We start from the raw sequence: 14,393 nt of genomic DNA on the forward strand, positions 1-14,393 counted from the left end.
CGCCCACTGCCCCCGCCCCCCGCACAGGCGGGCCGCACCTGCCCGCGCGCACACGCCCCCCGCGCGCCGGCCGCCTGGCGCGCCAGGCCTCAGAGGCGCCCGCGGCGGACCCGGGCGCCCGGCCGCCGGTCCCCAGCCCCGCATCTCCGCCGCTTCCGCGCCGCCGCCCTCGGCACGCGCCCGCCGCGGTTTTTCCGCACTGCCCTGCCTTGGCGCGGGCCACGGGCGCGGGAGCCGCGGCCGCGCGCTCCTCTCCGCCTCGGGCCGCCGACGCCGCTGCCTACCCTAACCGCTAGCCCGCCGGGCGCGGAGCAGAGGAGAGCCCGGGCCGGGGCGCGCTGGCCGCCGCCGCGGTCGTCGCTGCGCTCGGGCTCCCGCGAGGACGGTGTCCTCCTCCTGCTCAGACCTCCTCAGCCCTCACCGGCCTCTCCGCACGCTCCTCAAAGCACCCCGGTCCCCACCCCCCTCACGCCCCACCCGCGGGAAGGAGGCCTCAGGAATTCAGGGGAGTGGCTGTGGGGGCGCGTCGCGGCTCCCAGCTGGGCCAGCCCCTCTCCCCAGACATGGTCCGATCCCCATTGTAAAAGCTGCGCCCCGAAGAGGAGGACGGAGTGGTGCTCCCGGCTCGGGGCTGCAGGGATCTCTCTGTGCGGAAGCTCTCGCATGATTTTAGGGTGGGGCGGGGAGGGCCCCGGATTTGGGGGAGTGGGGGTGGGCGGGGAGAAGGACCCGGAGGGGAAAGGACTCTGTGAGGGAGTCGCTGAGAGACTATGGGGAAGGACCAGGAGCTGCTGGAAGCTGCTCGCACTGGCAATGTGGCCCTGGTGGAGAAACTCCTGTCTGGCAGGAAAGGAGGGATCCTGGGCGGCGGATCCGGACCCCTGCCCCTGTCTAATCTGCTAAGGTAAGGACCGGCTGCAGCTCCGGGATTGCATACCTCCTTATGCATTGTGATGGATACGTCCTCCTCCTCCTCCTCCTGGTTATTGCACCTGCCGGCTGCCAGCGATTCATTCTGAAATTAGGCAGGAAAGCAGGCAGGGTGTATGGAGAGGAGATTTGAGCCTCCCAGGAAGATTGATGCTTCACATTGGGTAATTTTAAAATAGCCTTCCATCAATGCGTCTGTAGCTACTTTTCTCTGAGCTGTGGTGCAGAACTTGGACATGTACTAGTGTGGCTGGAAGAAAATCGGCGTTCCACCTGCTTCCCATCAATGTTTATGATATATTTGCAGGCTCGAACCCAGCCTTTTTTTTTTGACTATTTAAATGAAATGGGCAGAGAAGGTATTGCGTGCATGCAATCACCCTGCAAAAACCACAGCTTTTGGTTGCTGCTACCTTCTCTTGCAGAAGGCATTTGCTCTGCTATGGGTTATGATCCCACAAAATGAAGAAAGTGAACCTTCTGATGAGATGGCATCAGTACAGGGTGTGTATAAAACTTGATGAGGCAGGTTTGGCAGCCCCAGCAGTACTTTCAGTTACCTGGACATAGCTGAGTGGAAACTTGCTTATTTGATATCTCGGGATGAAGGATGCCAAGTTGGGATCCGGATAGTGTATTTCGAATGTGGTAGAGGCCTTTTGGAGAATCTTTGGAGAATCTTTCTAAGATGACATTTTTTAAAAAATGTCAAGGTCTTTATTCAGCAGGCAGTCAGTACCGTAGAAATGAAATAGCGTTGATTTGCATATTTCAAAAACTATTAACTAAAAAGTTGAATTGATGGACAAATGAAATCAATTGGGAAGGAGGAAGCCTGAAGAATATTCACTAGATAGCATTCAAGGAAAACTCTTTTTATCTAAAATCATAGCTTTTCAATTTATCCTGGACATTTTGAGAGGCATTATTCATATCTTCACCTTGAAACATCTCTTAGGCAACCCAGCTGGACTTGTAAAAAATTTTAAAAGCCCAAGTGATTTTCTTGATTTTGAAAAGCTGTTCTGTGCTACTCTTAACAAGTGGTTAATGCAAACTTTTGAATGATGACAATGTGTTCTTTACACAGTTCTCATGTTTGTAGTGGTCAGACAATGCAGTTAATTACAGCCCTGGCTAACAGGGTCAGTGAAAACATTTGTATTACAGTGAAGTGAATTTAGTAGGAAAATAGTTGATGAGATTCAAAAAATCTCCATATGTGATCATCTATACTTGTTGATAGAGACATTTTGTTGGAATGACAGTTCACTACAGACCAATGAATGTTTATGGGACATCTTTTTCAGTAGGTCTTAGAAGTGATGACTCTTGTGTGTACTCCCTTGTTAAATAATTTTAACTTTCACGCACAGACAATGTGTACATATTTCAGATGATAGCTGTAGTAATTGCCCTTAGTCACAGGTAATTTACACAGATGCAGTATATCTAGTTACAGTTTTAAGTTGCAGGTTAAGTGTTTGCCAGTGGATCATTTCAGTTATAAAAATGATTATAGCTAGAAACCTATATGCTGAAAGAGGTTTCTAAAAATAATCAATTTCTTTTGGAACTGAATTCTTTGAAAGACTAAAGCGTTCTTTGAAAACAGGGAGAACTTCAGTAAATTTCATTGAGATAAATAGTATTTTAAAATGCCTATCTTTGTGTTTGAACTTAAAGGCAAACATATTTTAAATACTTTCTCAGTTGTGCCATTTCTAAAAAAAGAATAGATGTCAAACTTTTAGAATAAATACCAACTCTTTAACGTCAACATTAAATAAAATATCAAAATGGTGACCCAAATTGTGCTTCTTGAATGAGAGCTTTTCTCTTTTGCTGGTGTTGTCAGAGATAACAGTAGTAGCTCTACAACAAGAATGCACATAGAAAACAGTGAAACTAAAAAACATGTGTTCATTAGAGTATTTTGAACCAAGATGTAAAAATCAAAACCTAAACCAATAAGCGTTAAACTTGGATTCACGTATCTCATACTGAATAGACAATTAAAAGTGTCTTAGAAGGAAATGGGAGTTGAAATTGTACTCTTTGGGTGATCCTTTGCATAAAATGAAATTCCTAAGCGAAGGTACATGTTATTTAGTTGTCACTTTATTTCATAAATGATTGTCATCAGAAATTTTAAAGAATAATGGAAAATGTGGCCCCTCCCCCTTCAAACATAATGACACTGAAATTTTAAAATATTTTGGAATGAATTATGGAATAGGTTTGCCTCTCTTCTCCCCCCCTCCGTTTATTACTTGTGTTGTATAATAAGTTTTAGATCCCGTGCTGCTAAACGCTTACATGTATCATTTAATTCTTATATCAACCTTAAGTGATCCTCATTTCATAGATGCAGGACTAAAGAGCTAGGAAGATTAAGAACTTGCCCAAGGTCACATAATTAGTAATGGCAAAGATTTGAAATTCCTTGATTTAAATTTGCTTTACCACATCTTACATCTTATTCATTGGATCTGTTTTATTCACAAAAGTTTAAGGTATATGGTTGAGAATGTCTAATCTGAATATTTTTGTTTTGCAATGTACAATTTAATTTAAAAATCTTTATATTTTTTTTCTAATTAAAAATCTCATGACTGTGCTTTGAGGGATCACTAGTTAAGAACTTTTTTGAAAATACTTTTGATTACATATTACCTACTAAGTGAGCAAGTGTCTATGTGATGGGGAATCAGGTATGATTGGGTGACACTGCAATTTTCGGCAAAAGTAAGAATGACATTGAATAAATATAAAAATCTCTCTAAGCCTCCCTATCTTCTATAAAATGGGAATAGTGTATACAGGGTTGTTGTAAGTATTAAATGAGGTGTAAAGCATGAATGCAAAGCATTTAGCACATTGGTGTTCATCATTAGCGTTAGCGTTTCTCATGCAGCTCTAAAGCACTGGACTCTATTTCTTAAGACCTTAATGACTACCAATTTGCTTCATATTGGACTGGGACTAAATTTCTATAGTAAGTTTTCCATTAGAAGCACAGACTCTTCAGATAAGATGGGGTCTTTTATTAGAACTTCTCACCCATAGGAATTACCTCTGACATCTTTTACCAGTTAGTTATTCCAGTCCTGTTAAACCCTCCAATGATTAGATCCATTCCATTTTTTGACAGCTCTAATTATTTAAAAAAAAATCCTATTATTGAGTTGAAATCCATCTCCCTTTAATTTCCAGGAGTTGGTACCAGTTTGGCAATGAGGGTCAATCTAAAGTAGTTTAATTCATCTACCAGCGCAGTTGTTCAGGCACATGCATTTAGCTATATTATTTTCTTATAAATCTATGTTTTTTCATGGCAGTACACTTATTTCCTTCAACCTTTTGTCATGTGGCAGCAGAGCATAGGTGAACTTACATTTTCACACTTTTTGCTACTCTCTTTTTTCTTCTTTGCATATTCTCAAAGTTTGCAACGACTCAGTGTGGTGAGCAGAAATGAACACAAGGGCATTAGATGTCATTTGACCAGTGTAGAATATACTGGGACTTGATATACTATTGAATTAAAAAGCAAAACAGATTACAAAATAGCATTGTAATAGTATGATCCTTTTTTTAAAAAAAATGAAAAATAAGTGTGTGAACATTTATAACGTGCATTAAGAAATCTGGACTGATAAACACCAAATGTAAACAGTATTCATCTTTGAGTGGCAGAACCGTGAGTGATCTTTCTTTTTGCTTACATTTTCCAATATTCTACAATGAACATGTATCATGTGATGAAAATAAAATAGCAGCTATTTAAAACATGATACAATGAAATTATTACCTTATTACTAATCTAAGATCTACTGTAATGTAGGCCAGTATTTTCTGAGCTATCTAATGGCATTGGCTCACACTGAGCACATACTCAATTAAATCTTCCAGGTATTTTTTTTCCCTATGACTTGTGAAGCCATGGTTCCCCTATTTGGTTCTTGTAAAAGTGTTGATTGAAATTAAATGATTCCTATTACATTTAGTCTTATTTGTTTTAGCGTATATTTATCATCTATCTAGATCTTTATGAATCTTGAGTCTATCTTCCAACGTATTCACTTGTCTCCTCTGCATGATCGTTAGATTTAATAAGCATGTTTTCTGTAACTGGAATTCAACACACCATGATATATCGCTAAAGAACCTCTCTTCTGCTTAGTATAAATTTACAAGCAGCAATTTTTATGCATGGCATTTCTACCAACACTGAAGCCACTTAATAGAACTATTTGTCAGCTACTTCTTTCCACTATACCTGTGAGAATATTGTGAGGTATTTTATTCACTGCCTTTCCAAATTCATGCTATGTTATTTTTAAGACATTCCTTTGATCTACCCCTTTAGTAGTAAGTCTATGAATTCCACCCAAATCAGGTTACTTTATTATAGCTTGTTTTTGGTAGTGAACCATTGATGATGCCTAATTTTTATGCAAATTCCTCCCACTCCCTTGCATCTAATTCTTCTGGGTCTGGATACTTACACTGATTTAAAGCAGCTAAATGTCTCTTGGGATCTCTGTCTGTTTGGAACTTCAAAAATCTCCTAACATTATTTGTTTATCCTTTCTGGTTGAGAATGTTTCTCACTAGGAAAGACAGAAGCAAAATAGAAATTGGGAAGAGTCAGATTCTTGGTGTTGTTCAATGTCATAAGAAATTCTCTTGTGGTCTAAAACCATCCACAGTTTTACTGTTACTCTGTCAGAGATCAAGGTTACATTAGCTACCATAGCCAGTGAACTTTTGTATCTCCTTTCTTTTTTTCAAACTTAGCTGAAAGGGACATTAGAATTTTCCCAGGACAAGTATATACTACTCTTTTGTGTGTTTTTTCAATTATGCCCTTCATCACCCCTTTTCGTCCTTGAAGAAATCTGAGCTCATCAGAGTATTCAAATTGATTGCTTCTCTCCTTTTCCTTCCTCCATATTATATGTGAAATTTCATTTTACTTAACATATGTTTCATGATACAGCTGCAAAACCTTTTAAAGTGTCTTTCTTTGGTACAACTGCCTTTTAATCCAAACAAAATTAATTCCCATTTAAAATGTATATTAAATTATTTCTTTATTAGTGAGTCTAGATTAAGAATTATTTGTATTTTAATAAAGTAATAAAAAGTTTATTAATGTTTCCAAATGTACTTGGTTTTCTTAATACCTTAAAGCGGCAAGTACTATATAAAGTGTATTTAGTAAATTCTTGTTCTCAAGACCTCCGTGTGAAAAAAATAGATAAATTGGATAAAAATAATATTCTGATCACTAAACACATGTAAACCAGATAGCTTACAATTTTTTTTTCAGATTCAGGATTCAGTTTATGAAGTTTTTGGTGATGGGTACAAGAAGATAAGAGGCAACTGGGAAGTGTTATAATTTTTACAATTACTTGGGCAATTGTGGTTATTCTGATTCTAATATAAGACACTACCAGGGAAACTGCATTGGTTCAGTGGAATAAATCACAAATAGAGCAGTTAAACTGCATGAAAATGTTGTATCTATAAAAATAGTCAACTTGCAAGTGGGTTATCTATTTTAGATAGTAATGATGTTTGAAGCGGTGATTGCACCATTATGTTCAGGGAGCTGTGTCTGCCAGAGTGAACTGTGCCAGCTGCATGATGGGGAGGGAGGAGAGAGGAGAGGGAATTTTGGGATTGACCTCTTTCTCTACTAAGCAGGGTTTTCAGCTCCCTCTTCATAACGGTGAGGCTCATTTGTAGCAAGGAATTAGGACAACCGGCCTGTGACTACTACGCATCTCGTTTGTACTTACATTGCCCAACACCTCATGTGTCTCAGGGGTTTCTTACAGTTGATGGAAGAGTGGAACAGGTCTTCACTGACGTAATACAGAAGCTCACAATATTCAGTAATGCATCTGCTGACATTAGCAATTTGGCCTCTCAGGTGACGATAACCACAATTTGATTCGTTCAGTTGTTTATTGAAATAGTTTACTTAATTATGCATTTGGGGTAATTTTGGAAAATTCTTTCAAGGAGCCTATTATAGAACATTCTTCCTAAGTATTTAACTAGAAATGGCAGTTGACTATAAGTCAAATCAAGGATTAGAAAAGACTAATTTCAGAACCTGAAGGTATTTAACATTTGATGCCTTTGAGTGTATCTTTGGTTTCTATTTTGAACATATTGCAGCATAGTTTTAGTTGCTTGAAATAGGATGAATTTGGGTTATTCATCATATTTTGACACGAGAGAATATTTTATATTTGAAAAAGCAGGAATTTACACGGAACTTCATCTGTATTCCAGTTCTTTCTTATGTACGTGATGTCATGGTCATGTAAACCATATGGCAGGCAGAGGCATAATGCCAGTTGAAAACCCAGTGAATTTTCCTGTGTAACACAGGTCTAGGAACTCTTCTTAGAGTCCAGTTTTCTTTTTTTGCATCAGTAGGACAGCAAGTGATTTCTACATTTGTGTTAAACCTGGGTTAGGATTGAAATTTTGTGATTTATTTAACAGGATATCTTCATGAATCTGTCTGTAAAATGGAACTTTGATTCAGTTGTGCTGCAGAGATATTTGGGTTCTATTGTGTTGTGAGAACAGCTTTATTTAAAGTGCTTAATTCTAGTTAAGTGAACTGAAACAATCAGTTTAAACTTGTCACTATTCTTTGATCAAATTGTATCAAATCTTGAATGATGGATTTGCGCTTAAAAGGCTAACCTCATTTCTTGGTGCTGGTTTGCTATATCTGTTCCCTATACAACATTTCCTTTAATCCTTCCTGGCCAAATCTCTTTTTCTAGAAAGAAAGCCTGTTTTTGCATTCGAATTACTACAAGTTCACCCTGGCTCTAGTTTTTGTGCCAACTGTCCCTCTTCTGAGGGGGCGCAGATTTTGTGTGAGATGTAGAGCTGGAATGGGCTGGGTAGTGAGAAGTAGATTGAGAGGAAGGAATATTGAATTTACAGAGTTTGCTTTCATCATCTCTAGTTTCCTCCCTCCCTCAATGTTAATTTCTCCACTAACCTCATGGACTCAGAGTCCTCATTTCTTTCCTAACTTTACACCATCACCCAAAACTACTTCTGGGAGCTCACAGTTAATGCATATTGAGATGTGATTGATTGATAAATGCATTTAGGAAGAGGATGCTCTTTTTGTGTTTTCATTTTAAGATAAAACAAAACTTGAGGACAAATAGTAAAGCTTTGGAACGCTTTTTTTTTTTCCTTTTTTTTTCTTTTTAAAAGATTTTATTGGGGAAGGGGAACAGGACTTTATTGGGGAACAGTGTGTACTTCCAGGACTTTTTCCAAGTCAAGTTGTTGTCCTTTCAATCTTAGTTGTGGAGGGCACAGCTCAGCTCCAGGTCCTGTTGTTAGTTGCAGGGGTCAGAGCCCACCATCCCTTGCGGGACTTGAGGAATCGAACCCGCAACATTGTGGTTGAGAGCCCACTGGCCCATGTGGGAATCGAACTGGCAGCCTTCGGAGTTAGGAGCATGGAGCTCCAACCACCGGAGCCACCGGGCCGGCCCCTGGAGCTCTTGTAGTAGAGCTGATGGAGTGGGTTTGGCCAGATTTGCAAGAGGGTGTTGGATAAAGGTGGTCATTTATCCTTCCTTCTGATCAGGCTGCTGCTGTACAAGGGCAAAGGGATTTGGTTGGAGACGTGAGAAATGGGGTGACACAGGACTGGTGCTGGAACAGCCTTTTCTTTTTACTGCTTGTTTAGTCTCTAGAACATTTTATTGGATATCTGTTTTATTATATACCCATCTTAGATATCAGCATATGGCATGTTGTTTGCTTGTTTCTAGAAGTTATTCCTTAGATGTACATATTTAGTATATAATCATGGATGACAAAGATATGCTGTGCAAATGTTTAAGAGATTTAATATCTAATATGGTTTGAGATTCACATACATTTAAATGCATTTTCTTGGGTTTTAAAACAATCTATGTTGCAAGGTGACTTCAGTGTGTACACTATTTCGTACACCTGTGTTTCACTGTACGAGGGAGGCATTTGAAGTTCTGACCTCTGGATATCAATTAGCATTCCTCCGCATTAAAGTTTCTTTCCTTGTTTTTTTTTTTTTTTGCATGAATTACTACTTAACTCCTTTGAGTCTTTGATACCTCTAGTTACTAATCTGCATTTGAAATGTTTTATGTATCATGTAAATATGCTAAATATAGTATCTTGTGTTTTGAATGTACCAGAAAACTGCTATATTTGCTTACAGAATTATTCCTGTTTTGTAGAGCTATTTTACTGTTAGTGTGGAGACCTGGGAGTGAGTAGGAGTGAGTGTGGGGTGCAGCAGGAATTATGCAGAATGTTCTTTGGCATGGGAAACTCCAGCAATGGGCTGGCCAGGGACAGAGTTGCGTCTTGTTGTTGGCTTGCTTTGGCTAGAGACCACAGTGGTCTGTCACTCTGAAGGATGACAGAAGCTTCGAAGACATACCAGAGAAGGTGAAGAATTACAAATAATGATAAAACCATTTCCTACACGTTTTTTCACTGGTATTTTTTATGCTGTGTATTAGGGTGTATTTAGACCAAAACTTATTAATCAATGAACCAGCTACTCTCCAACTAACCAAAGTCAATCAGGATTTTATGGGGCACTGACATCTAAGAACAGTGATAACAAAGAATGACCACTCATTTTCGCAAGTATTTATTGAGTACCTTGAGGATTCTAAAATGGAATGAGATCATCTTTGTCTATCCCCAAGTGCTTGTAGAGTAATGGGACAGACATGTCAACAAAGAGTTAAAAATAGTGTGATGTGTGCTATAATGGAAGTACCAAATATGCTACAGGAATGTAAAGAGCAAGAAGGAGACGCCCTTCGTTCCATCTGGGAGGAGTAGTCGGGAAAATTCAGAGAGATGGAGACTCTTGAATCTTGTTGGGTGAGTAGGAGTTTGCCAGGCTAACAATTGGGGAGAAAGGCATTTCAGCCTGACATGGGTGGCAGAGCCTGAGTGGGGGAAGGGAGACATTGACACAGGGGAAGATGTGGCAGTAAACTGGAGGATTGGTTACAGACAGCGGGATTTATCGAGTAGGTCTATGTACTAAAGAGAACAGAAGCCAAGTTTTTCACTATTGAAGGAAGTTACAGATACAGGAAGGAAGAAACCAAAATGAATCCTGCCTGTGGAGTTAGGCGGGAATTAGACAAATCATTGTAAACTCATAGTTTTCAATATAGATGTAAATGTGTGTATTTCTGTGTGTGAACATATCATTTTCACTAATGAACATACCCAGGAACCAAATCTTAGCTCTGATTACCATTTTCCAATAAAAGGAACTATGGCTTCTTAGAGAAATGATTGATCCAGGACTGAGACAGAGAAAGATGAGTCCTGGGACATTTTATGATGCCAAAAGCAAGAAAATGCTCAAAAAATGACTCAAAGAAGCCAGTCTGAAAGGGCTCGTACTGAAGTCTAAGAAAATGTAAGTATCAGAATTAATAATGAAGACTGGCATATTCAAATAGTTTAAGTGTGCCTCTCCAAACTAGTTATTACAAAGGGAAGAAGAGTGATTGTAGGTGAAGCCTGACAGGTGTTTTCATAAGCAAGTGATAAATGAGAACATTGTGAGCAACAGGACGAATCTCCTACGCAGACATCCTCTTGCCCCTTCCAGGCTGTGACTCCTTTTGCCAGTTCACATAGACAGAGGGATGCCCTTGTTATCCTTCTTGGGGTCTAACCCTTGCACAGGGTCACCCTGGCATATGGGAGCCCTCTTCACCCTGTTTGGACTCTGATACCCCATGTCTGGATGTTCACTTCTGCCACCGTTACCTAGATATCCTCGTCACCCTACTTGGGTTCTGACCTCTCACATCACGTACCCCTCTAGGGGACACCCTCTCTGACTTCGTTCAGCTCTGATACCCCACACTCAGCTGCCCCCAATATGGATATTTTCCTCCACTAGTTTGGGCTCTGTCACTTCACTGTAGGTCACTGTGGCTTCCCTCTTCCTCTAGTGTGAACGCCTGTCTTTCTCTGCCCTACTAAATGGCTTTGGGAACTGAGTTGTTCAGTAAGAGAGGGAAATGAGGAGGAAGGAAAAGAGAAAAAGAGTGGAAGCTGAGAGTAACATAATGCTCTTATTTTTCATAATAATAATGAAAAATCTCTCCAAGTCAGCAATGCCTGTACCCCTGTGTTGGAAGAAAATCAGGCTATGGGCAATTAAGAATGCCAGGTACCATGGAGATTATGACCAAAGCTTGACTCCTGTGTGGCAGTTCTCCTGGACACTATTTTTCCTTGTATTTTGGAGGAAAGATGATGATAGTTTGATAGGCTGGTCAGCACTTTGCTTTTTTTTTTTTTTTAATTGGGGACTATTGGGGAACAGTGTGTTTTTCCAGGATGTCAAATTGTTTTTTTTCAATCTAGTTGTGGAAGGCGCAGCTCACTGGCCCATGTGGGACTCGAACTGGCGACTGTGGTATTTGGAGCACCTTGCTTCAACCACTAAGCCAACTGGCTGCCTGCGGGCAGCTCAGCTCCAAGCTCAAGCCATTGCTTCTCACTGGTCCATGTGGGAATCAAACTGGCGACCTTGGTGTTATGAGCACCATGCTCTAACCACTGAGCAAACTGGCCGCCCTGCATTTTTTTATGAGCTTTTTCTTTCATGTATGTTGTTGTAGATATGTACCATGTTTCCCCGAAAATAAGACCTAGCCGTACAATCAGCTCTAATGCGTCTTTTGGAGCAAAAATTAATATAAGACCCGGTCTTATTTTACTGTAAGGTTGGGTCTTATATAATATAAGACCGGGTCTTATATTAATTTTTGCTCCAAAAGACGCATTAGAACTGATTGTCCGGCTAGGACTTATTTTTGGGGAAACACGGTATTAGGTTGGTGCAAAAGTAATTGTGGTTTTTGCAATTATTTTTAGCCTTTTAAACCACAATAACTTTTGCACCAACCTAATAGTAGACCTCCAGATTGACTGAGAGACAGAAAATCTTTATATTTTTCCCTCTGTTTAGCTGAAAGTCTTTATTATAATTGTCAGTGAAATGCCTTCTCAAGAATTTCAGTAAGATGATGATAATGCAAAAGAAGAGTTATAAAAGCACTGGGATAGTAACTGTCATTCGCTGAGGAAGTTGAGTTTGCAGAATTTGACAGAGATAAGAAGTTCAGCAAGTAGGTTTTTCTTGTTATATGATATTCCCACTATGATTTTTAAAATGTCAGAAAAACATTATGTCAGGACATTGACCAAGTATATTTTAAAATATGGTAACTCTGCACAGGTCTTATAAAAATCATTATTGGCCCAAATGAACCAGGACTGTAAATAATTCATACTGGAGATTTCTCAGACTTTATTACAAGGAATCCCTATCTAGAACAAATCTACGCAAAGAAACTTTCAGTAAGCATTTGAAATAGCTGAAAAATACCCTCTTTATTTGCAAAAATTGGTAAAAATAGTTTGGGAGCATTGCAAAAATAATTCATGACAGTTATAGTTCGTACTTTAAAAGACCATTTGGCTTTTCATGCCAAATTCAAGAAAAAATAAGCATCAGGCAGTGTTATCAGTTGCTGCTGTTCTTTTCTAGGTCTGGGAAAACAAGCTCAATGGAAAGATAATAAAAATGTTGGTTTTACTACCTAGTAAGGGAATGAAACAGGCCTGGATTGAAACAACCTGCTTAATGTACAAGGTACCATGTAGGGCTCTAAGGAGATCACGATTCCTACCTACTCTTTTCTTCACGTCTTACCTTTTCTTATCATCAATAGCACCTCTGGTAACATAGGACCTTTTCATGATATCTCGGTTTGGATCTTGGCTTTCTATTTTTATGGACCCTCGGACTTCCATAGAAACGGTTCTTAAACTTTGCAGTCAGTTGTGGTGTTCATTAGCAGAACAAGGGACCACACAGAGTATCTACCCAACCTGTTTTCTATTCCCTTCAAATCCTTCCAGAACTCTTGAATCTGGGATTGGCAGATACTGTTTCCTCAGCAATGTGATCCACGTGTTGTTTCTTTGATGGACAGGAGTTGAGGAAAAGAGTTCAAGACACGTGTCTAATGTGACCTTCCTTGGAGGTCTTGCTTGCTTGCTCTTTACAGGGCAATGGGGTTTTATTGGATGATACAAATAAAAAAAGTTGAACTGCCAGGAGTTGGAAAGGCTCAGGGGGACAGGCATATTTTAGGGGCTGCTAGATTGGTTTGGGCCCGGCCTCATGATTGGGTGGAAAAAGAGGACAAAAATCTCAGAAAAGGGCCATGTAGAAACATATTTATTACCTTGACTACTTTGTGAACTTCTTGAGAAAATACACCAAAATCAGAAGTGTTTCTTCACTTTACCTTTTCCACTTGCTCTCTGTTATGCTTATCTCACTTCTTTAAAAAGCCAAAATACTTTGTGACACAATTGGGTACCTTGTCCAAGGTGACAGTGGTGTTTGCAATGTTGTAACCGTTGGGGAGTTTCCAATAGTAAAGTCACTCAAAATGAATACCTGCCTTTCTCTTTTCCCTAGTTATTGGCTGTAAACATTATCCAGACTCCTACCATTCTTTTTTTTTTTTTTAAATATATATTTATTTTAGATCAATGAGAAACTCTTTAGAAGGCCCTTGGTGACTCTTACCGTGTTTCTCCAAAAATAAGACATAGCTGGACCATCAGCTCTAATGCATCTTTTGGAGCAATAATTAATAGTTACTCTGTGTGGTCCCTTATATAATATAAGACCAGGTATTGTATTGTATTGTATTGTATTGTATTGTATTGTATTGTATTGTATTGTATTGTATTGTATTTATTGTATTGTATTGTACTGTACTGTACTGTACTGTACTGTAAAGACCCGGTCTTATTTTACTATAAGTAAATACATATAAGTAAATGCTTATTTTACTTATAGTAAAATAAGACTGGGTCTTACATTAATTTTTGCTCCAAAAGATGCATTAGAGCTGATGGTCCCAGTAGGTATTATTTTCGGAGAAACATGGTAGTTGACTATGGATCCTGATCTGAATTGAGAACATTAATCTAGAGTCACAAGTTTATACAGATTCAGACAAAGTTCAAGGTTTTCCTGTTTCTTCTGTAGTTAATAACATTTCTAGGTTTCCTCCCTCTTTTTTCTCTGATTTCCTTCCAATAGTTCAGCTGTTTTCCCTCAGCAACTCAGCTGTGTCAGCTTTTGTTGGTAAACCCTATGACCAGGAAACTAGAAAATGCTCTGTGATCAAAGAGGAACAGAAAAATTAGGAAACCTAACAAAAAGAGAGTTAAGAGAAAGAGACATGGTTTGACAATGGTTTTCTCAAGGTAATTTATGTGACTAATTCAGGTAAATATCTAGGAGGCCAGAGATCTGTCTTGGGAGTGTGTAAGGG

General features: G+C 39.5%; 1 protein-coding gene across 5 annotated transcripts in view; it reads left to right on the forward strand.

The window, feature by feature from the left end:
* The first annotated feature begins 315 nt into the window (after window positions 1-315).
* The window catches only part of ANKS1B (ankyrin repeat and sterile alpha motif domain containing 1B), a 914,119-nt gene continuing 900,041 nt past the window's right edge, over window positions 316-14,393 (forward strand). For 2 of the 5 annotated variants that reach the window (XM_033118713.1, XM_033118715.1), the window contains exon 1: window positions 316-904. In XM_033118713.1, coding sequence (XP_032974604.1) covers window positions 771-904 — 134 coding nt within the window. In that variant the 5' untranslated portion in view covers window positions 316-770. Of the gene's footprint in view, window positions 905-6,827; window positions 6,878-14,393 lie in introns of those variants that run through there. The other 3 variants (XM_033118712.1, XM_033118714.1, XM_033118716.1) reach the window with 3 other exon arrangements.

This window comes from Rhinolophus ferrumequinum, chromosome 10, assembly GCF_004115265.2.
Source record: "Rhinolophus ferrumequinum isolate MPI-CBG mRhiFer1 chromosome 10, mRhiFer1_v1.p, whole genome shotgun sequence".
Taxonomy (NCBI): Eukaryota; Metazoa; Chordata; class Mammalia; order Chiroptera; family Rhinolophidae; genus Rhinolophus; species Rhinolophus ferrumequinum.